The sequence below is a fragment of the Solanum tuberosum genome, unplaced genomic scaffold, assembly GCF_000226075.1.
Source record: "Solanum tuberosum cultivar DM 1-3 516 R44 unplaced genomic scaffold, SolTub_3.0 scf00334, whole genome shotgun sequence".
Taxonomy (NCBI): Eukaryota; Viridiplantae; Streptophyta; class Magnoliopsida; order Solanales; family Solanaceae; genus Solanum; species Solanum tuberosum.
The window spans coordinates 4482-23216 of record NW_006239254.1 but is presented as its reverse complement, the minus strand read 5'-3'; the positions used below and the strand labels follow the sequence as shown (position 1 = coordinate 23216).

Genomic DNA, 18735 nt, shown 5'->3' with positions numbered 1-18735 from the left:
ACTGGCACTCGAGAACCGTTGCTGGCCCCAAGCGAACCCTTGGTGTGGCTTACTTACTCAGCGGAAGACTTAGACATAAGAAAGAGAATCCAAATACAAGATAACTCAACATGTCTCAAAACTAAACTCAAAATCTTTTAAGAAAATAAACATTCAACTTAACCAAAGTGGCAATTCAAATCTGATCATAAGCCAATAACAAGATAATGACGAATGAACTAACATCTAACTGACTGTCTATGAAGCCTCTAAAACAACTGAGATAGATGTCGGGAAAAGCCCCACGACACCCTAATGAACTGATAATAATATTGAACACAATAAAAGGGATCCTCCGAAAAGTAAGGAGGCTCACCACAAGACTCGAAAATGCTCAACTGGATCAACGATGCGCTGGATGCAGATCCTAGTTACCTGTGTCTGCATCATAATAAAATGCAGGTCAAATGGCATCAGTACATTGAATGTACGAGTATGCGAGGGGAATTCTAAAACAAGACATAAGCTTAAAAGAAATCTGAGAAACTTACCTGGCTCAACTCATCTCAACATAACTGAACTCATTTCAATATAAATCAGTTTAAAATAAGTGCAATATAAAGAAAAGCTGTTTAAAACATGATGTCAACTCTGTGTGTAAACAAAGATACATATAACTCTGAAATGTATGTCAAAATACAATAAATTGTGTATATAAGAATACAATTACTTCTGTGGGAGTTTCTCTTAACCGACAACTATCATGTAAGAGCTATTGTGATGATACAACGTTTTGCCTCACGCTGCCAGGGCCATCCTATACCTTGCCGAGAGAATAGAACATGAACTACTAAGTGGATCCACTAGTTTATGCTAAAAAGCACTAAAGGAATCATCTAAAAAGTATGACCCTTTTTAACCCATAATGGCTACATGGTTTATGGGGGCTGTGAGTTGTCTGAACTTTTCCCCATATCGGTGCTTAATACTACTCCCAAAAATATGATACTAGTTCTTATGTTTTAAAAACATACTTCTTTCTGTGATTTAAGATAATTGCTTTAAGACTTAGCTCAAAGGCTATCTTGGAAATCAAAGTTTGCTCTTTTGCTTTATTTAGAAAGCGATTAATCTTTTCTGAAAACTAGCTCAAAGGCTCTTTGGAAATCTCAGTTTCTGTTCTTATTTAAATGTGAAAACATTTTAAACTCTTTGGGAATACATAGTCCCCATATACTTCTTTGAAGAAACGAACTTCAAATCTTTGCTATTTACTCTTTACTTAACTTGAACTTTAAGTCTTAAAACAAAGTTAAAAGCATTTGCAATAGACTTCTTGAAAAGACTCTAAGAACTTCCTAGACTTGACTCTTGACTTTTCTTGAATTTGAATTTATGGATTCAAGGTCATGATTCATGTTTCTGGATGATTTCTAGATGTTTAGAAATCATTTAGAGTAGTTAGAATTAATGGAATGTGTTAGTACACTTTAGAAGGACTTAAATAGGCTGAACGACGAAAAACTGGTGGAAAACGACGATTCGGGCGCATCCCTGGCGCACTGCGCCAACCCCAACTTACTAGGGCTCCAAAATGGCGCACTGCTGGCGCGTCACCCCAGCCTGCCTGGCGCTATGGGAGCGCATCGCGCCAGCCTCCCTTCAGGCAAAATCTGACTAACTTTTGACCTCGTTTTCTGATATTAAATCGATTTATTCCGATTCTTTTTCTCAAATTCATTTTAGATTCAGGTACCAAAATATATACACAAAAATCTAACTCAAAGCAACTCTAATAATCAACATTAGACTCTCAAGAACTCCTCAATCTCATCCCAAATTCAAGAACGAAACTTATTCAAGAATACAACTCAAGAACATCAAATTCTAACTATTTTATGATGAAAATCGTTGAATTAAACATGATTGGCGCGTGGGTGAATGAACCCAACACTATGTGATCTCACATACCTCGTAGGGATCACCCCTCGACGAAATCCATGATCTTAGCTTCAAGAACTTGACGATTTCCTTGTTTCTCCTTCCCTTTTCTCCTCTTCTTTTCTCTTCTCTAAAACCCTAACTTAATTTCTCCAAATTGTAAACTAACCAAGTTCAGTTTAGACCCATTAAAATAAAAGGGTAAGAAAAGACCAAACTACCCTTTAAAAATTCAGATTGGACATTTCCTTGTTTGAATAGCCCAACTTCCAATGGCATAAGTCATAACTCATTCATACGAACTCGGAATTGCGCAAACTCAGCGACGTTGGAAAGATTATTCCAAGATCTTTCCTAGATATCTGGAAACACACCTAACTCATACTGAGCTAGAAGTTATGGTCGTTTGAAGTTGATCAAAAATCCAACTTAACAAACTTAACAAATTTTTCAGATTTTAATTTCTTTCCAAAAATGACTATTTCCACTTTTTAATTTCTTTCTAGTTACGGGGTGTTATCATTATGATGCATGTATCTGAGAGTTTTTCTTAGAATAATTTCCATAAGTACATTTGTATCTATTATACACGATCATGTATTTGAGTTATATCCTTTAGATACGTCTGTATATAGAAACATACATGACGACAATGTCTACAATGTTGATAAATTCTTCGTTAGATACAGATACATATTATACCTAATAGACATATGAAGACTCACGACAGATACAATGAAAACAAAAAGATATATTAACTTCTTTAAATACACTAGATACACCTAATAAAACAAGATTCAACTTTTTTTGAAACTAGATACATCTAATAAAACAAGATTTAAATTTTTTTGAAACTGTGATACATAACTATAATTTCATATACATATAAAAGAAAGCATTTTTAATCCTTCTCCCCATTGTATCTTTGTTGTCGTCTACGGCGAAAACGATTAGCTAATAGAGAAATAACACACCATCATGAATTTATAAATAGATTTGAAAATCCATAGAAATCATGACTTTGATGATAAAGAGTTTGTGGAGTCTTCGGCGATGAATGTGAATTATTTGGCTGATCCATCGATTAACTTAGAAAGCTTTCTTTATAATAGTTATTTCGATTTGGTCTCGTTAGAAAGGAACAATACATAATAAGGTTTGGGTTCAAGAGATTTTGTCAACCATGGTGATGATATCTTGAGAAGAAGAGAATAAGTTAGACATTGTTGGAATGAAATTGTATGGTGAAAATTCTTAAATCAAAAAGAAGGAGAGATAATTGAGTGATAAATTAGGAGGAGAGAATTAAGAGAGAGTGATTGATTTGGAGTGAAAGAGTTAATTAAGAAGATAATTAATCAATCATAATTTTACGGAATGTGAGAATTTGATTGTATCTTCAATAATACATGATATAAAATATTAAAAATGATATTATATATATAATTATTTAAAAGTAGAGGTAATGTTTGTTAATACATAGTGTAGTGATGGAATTTGTAAAAATATACAACAAAAAAATAGGCCTTTTTGAGTGGGGCCCAAAATTAGGAAATGTGGCAAAATTAAGGGAGCAAAGTTTAGAACAAACATGTCAAGAGTGGAAACAGAGCAAGAAGGCAAGATCTCAGAAAACCCTAGTAAACCCAAAAATCCTCCATAGCCAAGAAGCAAATTGCTGTTAGATTTGTGATAGAGAAGATGGGAGAATCAGAGGCAAAATCAGAGACATCACTGAAAGATCAGGGAAATGAATTCTTCAAAGCTGGGAACTATCTCAAAGCGGCAGCTTTGTACACTCAAGCCATCAAGAAAGACCCATCAAACGCTACTCTTTACAGGTTCATATTCACTGCCTAGATGCATTTTTTCTGTCAAAGATGTAATCTTGGCTTGTGGGGTTTGTTCATTTTGTGCTGAAAAGTTGTCATATCACTTGTATGTACTGTGTTGGCTACTCAAAATTGATTTTATAGTACACTTGTGAATTTAGTATGCATTTTCATCTTGCCTGTGACTTTGTGGTTGGTTCTATTTCAATTGTGTGTCTGTCCTGTACTTGTTGGTTTATACATTTATCGATTAGAGTTTTCAGCTTGCTTGTGGATTTTGTGGTTGGCTACTTATTCTTTTCTCCTTTCAGAGTGTGATTTGTCGTTTCCAATGCCGTTAATTGCTTTTAGTTTTTGTAGGAAAGTTCCCCCTCTGCCTATGTAGTTAGCTCGATTCCAGGTATAGCTCTTAATGGGCATGTAACCATAGGCGGGAACTATTCTTTTTATCTCAGGCTGGTAATCCTTACCAAATAAGCAATTGCAATAGCTAAAAGCAACCTATTTCATTCCCGTTGTGGCGTACTTCCTCTTCTCCTTTTCTTCTTTCTATCTATGACGAGATTGTTGGAGTGCCATTGCCTGTATTTGTTCTTTATCTACTGATATGTCTTCCTTGATTGATTGTTTTTCTACGATAGAATTGTTAATGGACTTCTAAGCTATGTTCAAAATGCAGCTAATTAACTTCAAGAAGTTAGGGGACTATCTACTAATTATTTGAAAAATAAATGAAAATTAGTGGTCTAAACAGAGTTATTGGCAAAGTAAATCTTACATTTGGCAGCAAAGGACTTTTACGTGTAAATAAATGTATGGAATTTGTGGTTAGTTATGTGTTGGCTTTTGTTTGATTGAGAACCTAGTAAAGTGGGGATCTTAGTAGCTCAATTGGTTGGCTACCTGAAATTTCACCTTGTTGGTGAGGGTTCGATGTCCCACCTTGTAATCTCCTCCCCCATTTCCCCTTTTATTAAAAATAAAAGAAGAGAGAACCTGGAAACTACTAAACTTGTAGAAATTACTTAGTTGTTAACCATATTAGTATATTTTTCTTACTATTAAGATGTTTCAGATTTCAGAAAACACATTTAAATTGTGAGGCATCCGTCGTCACTTTCCCTAGTCTCTTTAAAAGCAAAAAGTGAAAAGCGACAAAGCTTGAAGCAAAACGTGACAAGTAGAAGCGCAAACTTCTTGAAATGAAGTGGACAATTTATGGAAAAGTGAAAACAATAAGTATCAACTATATATGAATTTACTACTTTAATAATCAATATGTAATTGACCTAACTAATTAATGTCCAATATTCAGTAATGCAGATATTGATCCATTTCCCCAAAATTGAGATTTAAAGAACCGACTGCTTCTTTTTGTGGATCACTTTGCGTCATTGTTTGAAAAACACTCTTCTCATAAGTGCATTTGCTTTGTCCTTGAAGGGATAGTTTCTCGCTTAGCGTAACAATTGCTATTATTAACATTCATTCTCCCCTCCTTGAAGTCTACTATTAGAAAGTTTTGAGGTCTATTTCGAAGTTGCCAGCTAAGAAATTCGTAATATTCACGAAAATATGTTGTTATAGATGTGTAATATATAAATTGATTGTATCTATTTTCTTTTCCATAAAAAATATTAATTGATTGTGTATTTTGTTTCATAAAAAATTAATTGATTGTACGTCATTTTTGGTGGACAAGATTTAGGCTAGGACCTCCAATCAGGGCAATAGTACAACTATTTGTTTGTAAGTTACATTCATTAATTTGATAAATATTAAAGTTTGTAGTGTACTTTTCATTAATACTTCCTTTACTGCAATTTTAGGATCCTTCTTTTGTTGATAATTTCTTATAGATTGCCAGAAAAGTAACACACACACAGACAAATCCAAATACATAAGCGGCCCCTTCAAGTAGTTCGAATTTTCATTTTGACACTTGAATTAAAACTTATTCCTAGTAGACCCTTCAACACCTATCAAATTGCGTCTATTGAACACAAAAGATGACATGTCACATTGTGTAAGTTACACTTTTTTTTTTTTTTTTTGATGACAAGGGAAACCCGCAGCCGCTACCCTTTGGGTGCGCACAGGGTAAAACTCTCGCTCCTATGCAATAGCTCGCAAACCACATAGGAGAGGTAATCCGCACTAGGCAAGCCTGGTGCGACGAGCTCGACCCAGAAGGCAAGCCCCTTGCTTTCGCTGGCAAGGGCTTCTTTTGAGTGCGTGAAACAATGAAAAATGTTTTTTTTTAAAATTGCAAAACATCTCCTTTTTCAAATCCACCATGTAACCACCAGATCACCTCCTATCCTCATCCATTACTGAAATTTAAATCATTTGGATGATGCCTGGAAAATAGAAATGTAGAATAGCTAGATAATCCATAATATCTGATATTATTAGAGGAAAATCCAACTTGTAACATTTCTAGTGGAAATTTATATTCCAATAGCTGCTAAAAACCCAACTACTCTGTTGGCAAAGATTTTCATTTAAGCACTGAGAGCTATTATTCCTTAAACCAAAATCCCTTTACCAGAAGAAGAAAAAGAACAAATAAATGAAAAAATTGAGGGATGGAGGAGATTTGGTCAAATCTGTGAGGCTAATTGAAGTTTTATCTTTTGCATTACTACTGATTTCTTCTACTTTGGTAAGCATTTGTCTGGGAATCTCAACTGCCAATCCCTCCAATCTGAATTTTCCATATGTTTCGATTTCTCCTAATTTAGACAAAACATTTTGATATATCATCTATAATTAATAGATCACCCTATGGGAAAATTATATTAGTCACGAAAACCTCAATTCCACTATTGGCATCGGTTAATTTATCTCCTTCATTGACTGTGGTGGTTATACCACCTCCTCCTCAGACGTCGATGGTGTAGAGAATGTGAGTGATGAAGGATTAGTTGAAGTTGTGGACATTAAGGGTGTTGGTTATCAGATAGATGTAATGACAATTATGGTGGTAGGAATTTAGCGGCAATGGGTGCATTCACTGTCAATACGAGGTGGTTGCAGAAAATTTGGCATTTTGGATTCAAATACACAAATTAAGGAATAGAAGGATTTTGTTTCTTTTGTTATTATACACACAACACTCGTTTATTTGGTCCCCTTCTATGCCAGCGAGAATGTAAACCACACTTCATTCTAAAGTGAGATTGTTACTTTAAGTGTTTAATAGACACAATTTGATAGGTGTTAAAAGGTCTAATAGGACAACTCTTAGTTCAATTGTCAAAATGAAAAAAAATTGGGCAATTTAAGGGGCTGCTTAATACTCTGTGTGTGTAAGAGAGGTTGTAAATAATTTCTGCTAAACATGGGAGAATCCTTATATAACTACTAACTAGAGAAAAATATCGACCCCCACCCCTACACACAGCAAAAAAAGAAGAGAATCATTCAGAAAAGGAAGGAACTCCAATAGAATGTCTTCAATCAATTGACTATGCCTCTGTCTTACTAATTGGGGTTGGATTTTTGTATCATCTATGATTTTTTCCATCCTATTTACTATTTCATTCCAATATTAAATTATTCGTCTTGTAAGACAGTTTAGGGTTCTCCTAAAAGTAGAGGTTCTCTTTACACATTTCCAAAATGGTAGAGGTACTCTAAATCTAACACTTATTCCTACACTCACATACAAGTCTAACCAGTCTAAAAGGAATCCTGGTAAACATCAGATCTAATGTAATTGTAAAGAAACTAAACCATTAATTTCAACTAGTGTATATCACCAATGTTGATCCTTTCTTTTATTTGTTATGTGCTTAGCTAAGTTCTCATTGCCTTCGACAATTGTAGGTCTATTGAGGAACATCTCTCTTTTAGTGTCAATCATCATGTTGTCGCAAAAGGAGCTCTAAAGGAATAAAAAACTAAATCCCAGTTAGGCTAGAAATCTATATAGAGAATGCTAGATTCTCACCAGCACCTCCTACATTTCTGGTAGGTTCTTGCGTTTCAGTTACTTTTTCCTCTTCCCTCTAGGTACTCTTGCCTTAGTCCTTACCAATTGGAAATTGTTATACAAGCATAATCTATTCCCCTCTCGCTATTTATGCCTCTATTGACGTATAATTAAGTGCGACCAAGTGGAGGGTTTGTAATAACCATTAAGTGAAAATCATAATGCTATCTACCACTTTCTCATTGATGGATTCCTTGCTTTTTATGCATCTTTCTTTGTGAATATTTGTTGTGGTTAGGAATTTGCTTTCTAATTCTATCATTGTATCGAGTTTGTGAAACTGACTCTTGTTCCTTGTATACTTTTCTCTTTCTTCAACAATGCACAGCAATCGCGCTGCAGCATTTTTGCATCTGGTTAAACTTAGCAAAGCAATTGCTGATGCCGAAATGACGATCAATCTGAAACCAGAGTGGGAAAAGGTATGCTTCCAGAAAATGTGTGAACTTGTTGTTATCAGAGCAAAGTTTTTCTGCTTGTAAAATCACTCAATTGTACGTGTAGGGTTATTTCAGGAAAGGATGCATACTAGAGGCTATGGAACGCTACGAGGATGTATGTATAAATGTTTCCTCTTATTTATTGGAGAACTTTCGCATGTTCTGGTTTTGATATTTGTTATCGTGATGTAGGCCTTAGCTGCTTTCCAGATTGCATCAAAATACAATCCTCAAAGTTCGGAAGTATCCAAGAAGATAAAAATACTCACACAGTTGGCTAAAGATAAGAAGCGCACTGAAGAACTGGAGAACATGAGATCCAATGTTGACATGGCAAAACATTTTGATGCATTGAAATCTGAACTGGTCTGTGTCTTCTGCATATATTTTTAGAGACATATCTTTATCGAAATGTTAATGTATCTGTTGTCCGTGGAGCTTTAATTTTTTTTCTTTCTCTATGACTGCGGGTTCACTTTTTAATACGGTTTTGGTCATACTTCTAATTCATATAAACTGTGAAATATAACCTTCTCCTCACGCAGGTAAGATACTCGTTGCATCACCAGCTGTGTGATATAGCCCTAAATCTAATTTCTGGAAAATGTCTTTCCAGGAAGTTTCCGCATGAAAGATGTACTAAGCTTGATTCTCCTTTTGCAGTCTGAAAAATATGGAGCTGAAGATAGCTGGAAAGAGTTTTTCTCTTTCCATGTTGAAACAGTAGAGAATGCTGTTAAGTCATGGCATGAAACTTCAAAAGTGGACCCTAGAGTTTATTTCCTTCTGAACAAGGAGAAGACAGACACAGAGAAGTACGCTCCAGCTGTTAATATAGACAAGGTGTTAAAACTACTTCCAAAAGTTCTCCTCGTGCATTTTTTCCTTCCTCTCATATGTCTGAATTGAATTTGTGAGTTATAGGTTACATTGTCAAGTGCAGTTTGATATAACGTATACTATCTAACTGTGTGCTTTTATTCATGTGCTAGGCTTTTGAGTCACCCCAAACGCACAACAATTGTTTTTCATTTCTTCGACAGTATGCTGAAGATTCTTTTGCTCAAGCTGCGTGTTTAGTGACACCAAAAAGTATCATATCTTATCCACAGGTAAATTCAGTCATTGAATACTCTTTTGGGCACCCCCCCCCAAAAAAAAAAAAACCAAATTAAAAAAAAAGAAAAAATTAACTCCTCGGAAAGAGGATATTAGGTGGTTGTGTGATCATGGAATGAGGAAGCAGAAAAAGATTAAAGTTTTTGCTTTCTTTCTTCAATTTGCGATAAAGCACGAAAGTTGCATACAGATACTGGATTCTGCAATCTAGAGTCAATATGCTTCTAAGAACACAGATAACCTCTTAGAACAGTTTTTCCTATGGATTCATGCACTGAAAGGGTAAAGAGGTAATTAGCTTATTAGCTGTGTACAAGTTGGTCTAGATACCATTGTTATTAAAACAAGAGGTTATTAGCTTAATCTTATTCCAAATTAACCAATATTTGATCTCTCTGAGTATCTATAAGAAGCATCATAGTCTGTTAGAAGCCTTGTCAGGTGAAAATAATAATCTGTCAGCGACTATAATTGAGTCAACTGAAGGGGAGCCTTGGAGCAATGGTAAAGTTGTCTTCACGTGACCTAGTCACTAACATATTATTATTTTCACCTGACAAGACTTCTAACAAACTTTGATGGGTTTGAGCCGGGGAGGCAGCCACTAAGGCTTGCATTGGGGAAGGCTGTTTACATCACATCCCTTGGGGTGCGGCCCTTTCCTGGACCCTGCCAACCTGGGATGCTTTGTGCACTGGGCTGCCTTTTACTGTAATTGTTTCAACTGATTTGTCTTTGCTTTATGAATACTGAATGTTGGTTCTATACTTCCATTCTATAACTTAATTGGATTCAAACACCCTAACCTTTGTAGGCTTACATTTTAATTCTATTAGGTAGCATAGACCCTTCTAGGTTTGCATTTAATTTGTGCCTTGTTCTATTAGCATCATTGTAAGTCGCGGTCAAAGCAAAGAAAAAGATGCCAAAAATGATTCACTTCAGCTTCTAGCTCGCTTAGCTTGGTTCAGACAAACACAAGCCAAAGGAAGTTGAAATCAAGAATGAACTTGACTTGTCTCTTTGGGAGAGTGGTAAAGGTGATCTTGACCATTGATGGTTTAGTATCATGTTGGTGTCTGGTGTGAATCAAAGACAACATTGTATTTATATATGCAGTTTTTGCAATTGTTTTATTCTTTCATGATTGTTTGACCCTCAATGATGTGATCTGACAGGTTTGGAAAGGTCAAGGATCAAGAAAATGGAAGCATGGACAAAATGATGGAATTTTCGTCCAATTTGAATCTCCTCTAGTGCGGAGGTTGTGGTTTATCCCTAGCTCCACTGAGAAAGGCAAAACATTATGCAGGTCTGTTCCCTTTGTCTTAGCCAAAATACAAGCACACAGAAAACGAGAAAAAAATTTGGATGTCACAGCCACAGCATGCATTTGCATGTGCACCTTATCTATTTTAATAAAATGCATTACAAATGCTATTATTCCTTTAATAGATACAATACTTAGCATATTCGAACGCGTGACTTCAATATGTGTCTTGAGCTTACCAGCTTATCAAATGCAAAAGGATAATAGCTTATGATTTTTATGTTCATGTACATCAAGTATGGGCTAAACTCTTGACACGTGAGAAATTAGATAAAACAAATGAGCAATTCAACTGACTCTGCATTTCTGGATTTTCTTTCACCTGTGTTGCCTGTGAACATTCCTGTTTAACTTGGGGAACCATCCTTCTGAACTTTTCCATATTTGTTTCGCCATGTGGTGGCTGAGGATTTCAACTTTATACATGAGTTGAGGAAGTTAATGCTTTTGAAGCCATTTAATCTCTTGCTGTAATTATTGCGTGTTAGAAGCACATTATCAATTCGGACTTGTTAAATATATATCCACGTTTAAGAAAAAACTGTGGGAAATATGTTTAAGTGGCAGCATCTTCTTTCCATGAAGAAATTAACAGATAATATCTTTTTGAATAATGAGATCGTTTTGCATAATTGTGCTTGTCGAGCAATTAGAGCTGATTGTATATAATTTAAGTACACATGCTTAATTTTCGAAGGAATGATTCACAAGTATGCAAATTCAATTCGAGGCATCGGTTCCTTCTTCCTATACTGGGTGATGACCCTGTGGATTAACTAACTCTATCTTCAATTTTCAGGGATCCAGTGCCTTTGGATATTAGTGCACATGAAATTCTTCCGCGTGTATTCAAGTAAGAATAGTTAAGATAATCGCAGTTCCATATCTTGGGTTAGCTCTTTGTGGGATCGTGCTGGGGAGAAAATGGGCCTGTTAACTACGAGGAAAAGCACGAACGGTACATCACATCTTTTTATTGGATTGGCGCAATATGTGGGAAGCTGTCAAACTCCGCAGTTCTCTTATATTGGTGAGGTAGGTTATGTTAGCTGTCAAGATATCAAAATCTTTTGAAGTTTTCCTATAGTAGATTAGAATTTCTGAGTGTCGCGTAACCCTCTGTATTTTCATTTTACTTTCACTCTGTTTGTTGGCTGTTTGATCTGGCATTGAGTTTCTTAGAAGTCATTTTTTCAATCGTTTTCGGATTGGAACTCTTGTAAATTTGCGTGGCAGGAAGCAATGTTGCTGTTGTTACCTTAACTTGATTTCTCTCTACCTGAAAGTATATTGGAGTTTGTTTTGCAATTTTCATCACTGTTATCCAGCCTCTTTTTAACTTTCCCTTTCTTGGATGTATTTTTGGCATCCCATATCTTGGTATATATTTGGTTCAACTTTTGTATATACTTCCTTTTCCCTAGTAGAACTCTTAAGTAGAAAAGTTTTCTTTAGTTTACTCCAGTGCTTTAAACCCTTGGAGCAACGATAAACTTGTCTCCTAGTAACCTATAGGCTATGATTTCGAACCATGGAATCAACCACCAATGGTGGCGTCAGGGGAGACTGCTTATGTTACACCCCCTTTGTGGTTTGATCATTTCCCAAACCCTGTGAGGGGATGTTTCGTCTGCTAGACTGTCTTTTTTACAGTTCTCGAGTCGTGGAATAAGTCACTAGATTGCCTTTGATCATTGTACTTGGAATCTTTTCATCCTTTTTTGAAAAACAGATGAAGGGTGTGTTCGATAAGGAGGATTTTTTTTTCCAATTTTTCATGTTCGGTTGATCGTATTTTTTGAAAATCTTTTTCTACATATCGATGGTGTCCACCTCACCCTTCAACACGCTTCATCTTCACTCCCATTCCTTAGCTCGCCACCACCACATCTTTATCCTCACCTCTCATAGTATCATTTAGATTATATACAAATGCTTTTAGGATAATATTTTTTTACTTACATATCAAACACGAAAATTATTTTTCTAGATAACATATTCTGAAGAGAAGTAGAATAGTAGAGCACTGGAATATTAAAGCAACTTCCAATAACTTAAAACACATGAAATTTTACAGAATTGCATTAGGGTAAATAAACAAGCTCCTTATATGTTTCACTTGGTGAAACTGTAAAAATAAATTACTTAATACTAATACACTTGCATTATTTTAATGACCATCATTAATCTGATTGATCATTTATACATTATCATCTGGAGTTACTGAAGAATCAATTCTCTTTGATTGAAACTTGCAATTATGAAGAATATAATTGCATGCATTTACTGCTTCACCAATTGTTAAATAAATCCATTCTTTCCCAATTTTGTCTATGAAATTTGACTTGTCCAACTTCTTCATCACTTCCCCTCCAGGATTTGCCAATAAAACCTGAACCAGTAGCGGAGTCAGAATTATCACTACGGGAATTAAAAAACATACAAAGATCTATCTGCACAGTATAATTTTCCGATGAAGGAGTATATTTCTAGTTTGTACCTTAAGGCATCGTCTATCTGCATTTCTTTTCACTTCCTCAAGCATACTAATTCCACTTGTATCAATGTTTCCAACAGCTACATTAATAGGATTAATGTCAGCACTAAAACATTAACAAGATTTGATTAAAAAATAAAATTAACATTTAATAATGACAATTTTTTTTAATCTTGAATTAACACTAATTAATTAATTACCACTCATATCCAATATGACATATTGTAGCTCAATTTCTGTTGATGTCCTTTGCTTCTCTTCTTCTTCATCTATCCATCTTGATATCCTAAGATATTCCAACAACCCATAGTTTAATAATTAACAAGATAAAATTCATAAATAACCACTTTTCAAACTCGTAATTGAGAAAATAGTCATTGTCATAGAGTTTTACCAGTAAAATTTGAAACTCCACGAAAATGACTATTTTAAAAAGATATGATGTAAAAGTGACTAGTGAACGTTATTTCTCCGTTATTGTTACCTTTCCCTTAAATAACTTGCATTAGCAAAATAAATTGGGGAATCAATGTGGATGATGAGAACTCCTGGAACACTGCTTGCTGCTGAATATTGTTCAATATTTCTATATGTCATTGAATTAGGTATTTTACCTAAAACAAATGTTTTAGGCCTTGCTACAAATAAAAGTATCCTAAGTAATGACATTGCCACCTAAGTCACACATAACAAAAAAAAACATAATTAACATTAGTGGAAACTCAATTTTTCGAAAAGAGATACATCGTCATAATCAGGTAACTTAAAAGATAATTACATATGTTTGAGGTACTTACCGCGACTATTAGGCCAACTTCAACGCTACCAAAGACGACTCCAATATACGAGCTAATGCATACGAGGAAATCGTATTTATCAACTTTCCATAAATGGATAGCAGCATTGTAGTCAATAATGCCAAGCATGGCTGAAATTATGATGGAGGAAAGAACAACAAGAGGTGTGTAATGGAATAATGGTGTGAGTAACAACAATGTTATCATCACAGCTATTGACATTACTATGTTGGACACTGTTGTTTTACATCCTGCATTGTAATTTACCGCGGTTCGCGAAAATGGTCCTGAAAAAAAAGGGGGGAAATTAAGTAAGAAATCGGACTATATACTAAAATTCTTTTATCATGGATATGAATATGTGGTTCGATTAATGAAAAAAGTTAGTTTGCTTAAAGCGATTGCCATGAGTAAACATATATACTAGCAAAAATGTATAATAACTGTATAACTTATGTTATATATACACTGATTATACACCAACGATAACTAAAAATTGTTACGACTAGACCAATGATTATATATTTTTAGTCGTCTGGCTAAAAATGTTAAGATCCCTATCCTATAATTGATGAGGGTAATGGAGGAAATTTATTAATGGGCCTGATTATGGAACTTGATTGGGCTTGTGTTTTCTTGAATAGTTTGGATTGGGCCTACCTGTGGTTAAGTAACAAGAGGTGCAAGAACCAACAATGTTCATAAGCCCAAAAGCAATCATTTCTTTGTTTCCATCAATATCATAGTTTTCAAGTATGGCAAAACTCCTTCCAACTGCTATTCCTTCCTGTAATATTTAATATAATAATTTCATTAGTCAGTAATAATAAAAATAAATAATGCAAATTGGTATTGAACAAATAAAATGTTGTTCTATTGTTTTTAAGTACCTTCGCGTAAAAGATATGAGTTACAAGTGTGCAACTTTACTAGTAGTATATATCTGTCTTATTTTTAAGATTACAAATATAGATAACATAGTTTAGAAATAAAGTCACGAGTCACCAGTGTACGATAAAATAACAAAGATGACTATGTCATTGTTTTTGTTTCTTCATAGACCTTTTCCCCAAATATCTTCGAATTCGCGATAGAATGAGGTCATGAGAATTTAATGCAAATAAAAAATTGAGCAATTCAAACAGTGTAACCTTGACCTAAACTCCATATTTCTATTTAAAAATTAACTTATACGTGTATATCAATTGTCACGAATATAGTTGTTGTTCTATTTTAGATTCAAAATTTATAAATTTAAGACGAATTTAGTACTTACAGCCAAGGATATGATACTGGTGACAACTCCAGTCTTAATGGCAATTGCAAGATACTGTGAGCTAAACGCCAGTTCAGAATACGATGGTGGATTTATCCCCTTTTTCAAATGCCCAATCTGGCAAAAATTAAATCCAACAAAATTCCAAAAAATTAATTCACGGATATATTAGCCTCATGTACTATCTGATATTATAAAAATAATACAAGTACCATCACTAAAAAAAATAATTAATCATCCAAAAGAAACGTACAACATGTGAAAGTCACTACGTACTATGACTAATTAATTATTATATATGCACATGCAATTAATAAATTTAATTAATTAATTTTGAATTTTGAAGAATTATTATTATTACCACTTGAACACCATTTTTTTCAGCATGGGTGAAATAAACAAGAACACTTCCCAAAATTACAGATGTTAGAGGCGCCATAGCACTTATCCAGAAGAATTTTGGCTTCATTTTGCTCTGCCCACAAAAATAAACAAGTCCATATTAGTATCGCTACAACAAAAACAACTTTTAGCAATAATAAATATGCACAACAAAGAGTGTTAAATTTTTTACCGACATTAATTACTCTTTATTAGATATAATGTTGTTATAGACTATAAATTATACTTACAAAATATCTGGTCAGCAAGAGGAAGAAGAGGAAACAGCAACCTAGGACTCCACTTTCCCACCTCCACTGCAGTAAACAATAATAATAGACAAAAACATTTTAGAAACTAAAAGAATGAAAAAGAAAAAAAAAAGTCCATAAATTAAATTGGAGTTTGGTCAGATAGAGCGATAAATACTCCTTCATTTTCACTAAAGGTCTCGAACAAAGTTGTACATCTCGATGCAAATACAAATTATTTGGAGCGCAAAACAAGTAACAGACATCGAGCAAGAATAATGTTATAAAGGAGTTACGTACGTACCTGGTGGATTTGGGTAAAGATAGAAGTCATTACACTGACAATATCAGTTTGATGGGTGAAATGAACGAGGCCAAGTATTCCTTTCAATTGTTGTAAGCACACAACAGTGGCTGCTCCACCCATGAATCCCAATATTGTTGCGTGAGACAGAAAATCCACTATAAACCCTAGCCTGTATATATATATCATCATGACAAAAATATACGGGTGCACGTGTCAGATTCGCTAATAGTAGTGTATTTTTAGAGAATCAGACACGAATCCATGCAACTTAGGTCTTTGAGCATGTACCTCATGGCAATTAATGTGAGAGGGGGATCCAGAATTTTAGCGTTAGTTAAAATACAATTAAAAGTACGTACGTTATGTGTGATAATGAATGTAAACCCATTTTAGTTAATTAAATTTTCAACACGCCCCTCATGTGTGGGCTTAATTCTTTTTTCATGGGCCAAGAACGTCAAAATTCTTTTCGATATGGGTGACAGTGAGATTCGATCTCAGAACCTCTGCCTAGGTAGCATGTTGAAGTGTGTGACCATCTCATCTAAAAGCTTAAACTGTTCGAAAAAACACATTTATATTAGTTAATCATATTCTCAACAGTAAGGAACTGACCTTAAGAAGCCTAAAGAAGCTTGGAAAACTCCAGCAAAGAAAGTAGCAGTAAACACCAATTGAAGATAAAGCTTTGGATTTTCATGAGGATTAACAACTTTCCCAAGCATGGCAGAAATGAGAAGTGATGGAACTGCCACATTCCCTATTGCCAAATGCTTTGAACTTCCCAACATAGCATATATCAATGGTGGCACAAAGCTTGAATCTGCACATCACATATGTTTAAGACCACAAGATTAAAAAAAAAATATTTTAACACATTAACTACAAGATTCAAACGTCTCTCGTCCTAGCTTGTCCAAAATCTAGTCAAACTAAGACACATGTAATGAACAGAGAGAGTAATATCATGTTGTAACTTAGACATCAAGTCATGACTAGTAAAGTTATATATAACCATAAGTCCATAATTATAATCCCTTTAGTGTACATATTTTAAGTAACATTGTCATGTCAGCTAAATTTACTATAGACCTGCATACCTAATATTCATTAATCTGATAGTGTAACAATTCTTTTACGTTATCAGTATATAAGTTAAAACACATATTTTAAAGACGGGATCGAGTAGTATATCTTGATGGATGGTCTATCAGTAACAGTCTTTCTATCTTCTTTCTATCTGGACAAGTTAGAAACTTACAAAGTCCAATAACAGGAGGCAAGTTAGCCAAGCCAGCATAACTAATCCCTTGAGGAACAGCAAGACTAGCAATTGTAATTCCAGCAATAATATCAGCTTTAAATAATTGAAGTGTATAACGAGGAGCCCAATCTAATATTGGTACAAAATATTGAAAACCCAAAGAAATTTTTTTGGAAAGTGGTTGATTCTTGAATTTTCTAAAAGGGTCATCAGGAAATAATGTTTCTTTCACATTAGATTTGAGTGTCTTCAAGAATGGCTTTGGTGGTGGAATTTCAACCCTTTGATAATGATGATGAGAATATTGATCATCAAAATCAGCATTAATACCCATAATTTTATGCTAATTAATGAAAGATTAAGTGATGATTAAAATCACCAAGAACTTGACTACTTATAATGTATGAGATTCAATGAGAAAAAGAGATGTTGATGTAAATGAGAAATTGGTTTTGATTTCTTATGCATATTGGGACTTATATAGAAGATGTCTATATATAGAGAGCCAAGAGAAGGTGGAGTGAAGTGGAGTGCCTTTTTCCCTATTTCAAAACTCTTACTAATCCCTCCGTTTCAATTTACAAGACATATTTTTCTTTTTAGTATTCTCTCTGTTTTATATTCGTTGTCCACTTTCTCCTTTATGCACACTCTTTGTATGTATATGAACAAAGCTGTAGTTTTACTAGTTTATCCTTTAAGAAACGTCTTTAGAACTTTATAAAAAAAATTACGTTGTCAGAAAATAATTAACTATAAGGATAAAATAAAAAAAATTAAATCAATTGTATCTTGATTTTTATAAATTGACAAGTAATTTTGAGATAATATTTATAGTAATGTGGATAACTAATATAAAACGAAGACAATATATCCAAAAAAGAACGTTATCGTTTTTATAATTAGAAATAACTAATCTTCAAAAAAAATTCTTTTACTATTTATGAAATAATTTAATTCACATAAATTTTTAGAGCAAGTCAAACAATGCCACAAAAAGTGATACCTAAAGAATATTTATTTTGTTACGTATTCTTTTTGTGTGTTAGGGTTCCATACTTTCATTGATAACCTCTCAAATTAAAGAGTTAGGGGATTGACATGACTAATCTTTGAGCTAACACACAAAGGTGAGAATTTTTTGATGGGACGCATAGAGACATCTCATCCATGAAATTGTTGTCACGCTATCAACAAAAGTCAAAAATCGAATAGAACGTTCTAATAAAGACAATTCTGTATTAAATAATTTGAATTCGAGATCTCTGATAATTCTATTTTATTGGGTGACACGTGTCAACTAGTCAACGGCTTAGCTAATCAC

The 18735-nt window shown here is 34.1% G+C and overlaps 2 protein-coding genes across 2 annotated transcripts; one reads left to right on the top strand and one right to left on the bottom strand.

The window, feature by feature from the left end:
- The first annotated feature begins 3498 nt into the window (after positions 1-3498).
- On the top strand, positions 3499-11952 carry LOC102592737 (stress-induced-phosphoprotein 1). The gene is made up of 8 exons (XM_006360685.2): positions 3499-3761; positions 8078-8171; positions 8254-8304; positions 8382-8555; positions 8853-9032; positions 9182-9301; positions 10487-10620; positions 11438-11952. Exons 1-8 carry the CDS (start codon positions 3622-3624, stop codon positions 11493-11495), a joined length of 951 nt encoding a protein of 316 aa, XP_006360747.1. The 5' UTR covers positions 3499-3621; the 3' UTR covers positions 11496-11952.
- Positions 11953-12665: 713 nt separating this feature from the next.
- Positions 12666-17999, bottom strand: LOC102592397 (sulfate transporter 3.1-like). The gene is made up of 12 exons (XM_006360684.2): positions 17409-17999; positions 16763-16970; positions 16145-16316; positions 15841-15906; positions 15570-15683; positions 15209-15325; positions 14593-14719; positions 13933-14219; positions 13620-13810; positions 13336-13421; positions 13139-13215; positions 12666-13030 (listed from the first exon to the last, which is right to left on the bottom strand). The coding sequence occupies exons 1-12, from the start codon at positions 17743-17745 to the stop codon at positions 12839-12841; spliced, it is 1974 nt and encodes a 657-aa protein (XP_006360746.1). The 5' UTR covers positions 17746-17999; the 3' UTR covers positions 12666-12838.
- Positions 18000-18735: the final 736 nt, after the last annotated feature.

What these genes read in the sequence shown, in the direction of transcription:
- LOC102592737 (XM_006360685.2), top strand. Translation starts at nt 3,622, where the DNA reads ATGGGAGAATCAGAGGCAAAATCAGAGACATCACTGAAAGATCAGGGA. An exon ending in ATGCATTGAAATCTGAACTG is followed by an intron (nt 8,556 to 8,852) that starts GTCTGTGTCTTC and finishes CTCCTTTTGCAG; the next exon opens with TCTGAAAAATATGGAGCTGA. An exon ending in GTATCATATCTTATCCACAG is followed by an intron (nt 9,302 to 10,486) that starts GTAAATTCAGTC and finishes GTGATCTGACAG; the next exon opens with GTTTGGAAAGGTCAAGGATC.
- LOC102592397 (XM_006360684.2), bottom strand. Translation starts at nt 17,745, where the DNA reads ATGGGTATTAATGCTGATTTTGATGATCAATATTCTCATCATCATTAT. An exon ending in AAGTTGGCCTAATAGTCGCG is followed by an intron (nt 13,811 to 13,932) that starts GTAAGTACCTCA and finishes TGTGTGACTTAG; the next exon opens with GTGGCAATGTCATTACTTAG. An exon ending in CAGATAGACGATGCCTTAAG is followed by an intron (nt 13,031 to 13,138) that starts GTACAAACTAGA and finishes CTACTGGTTCAG; the next exon opens with GTTTTATTGGCAAATCCTGG.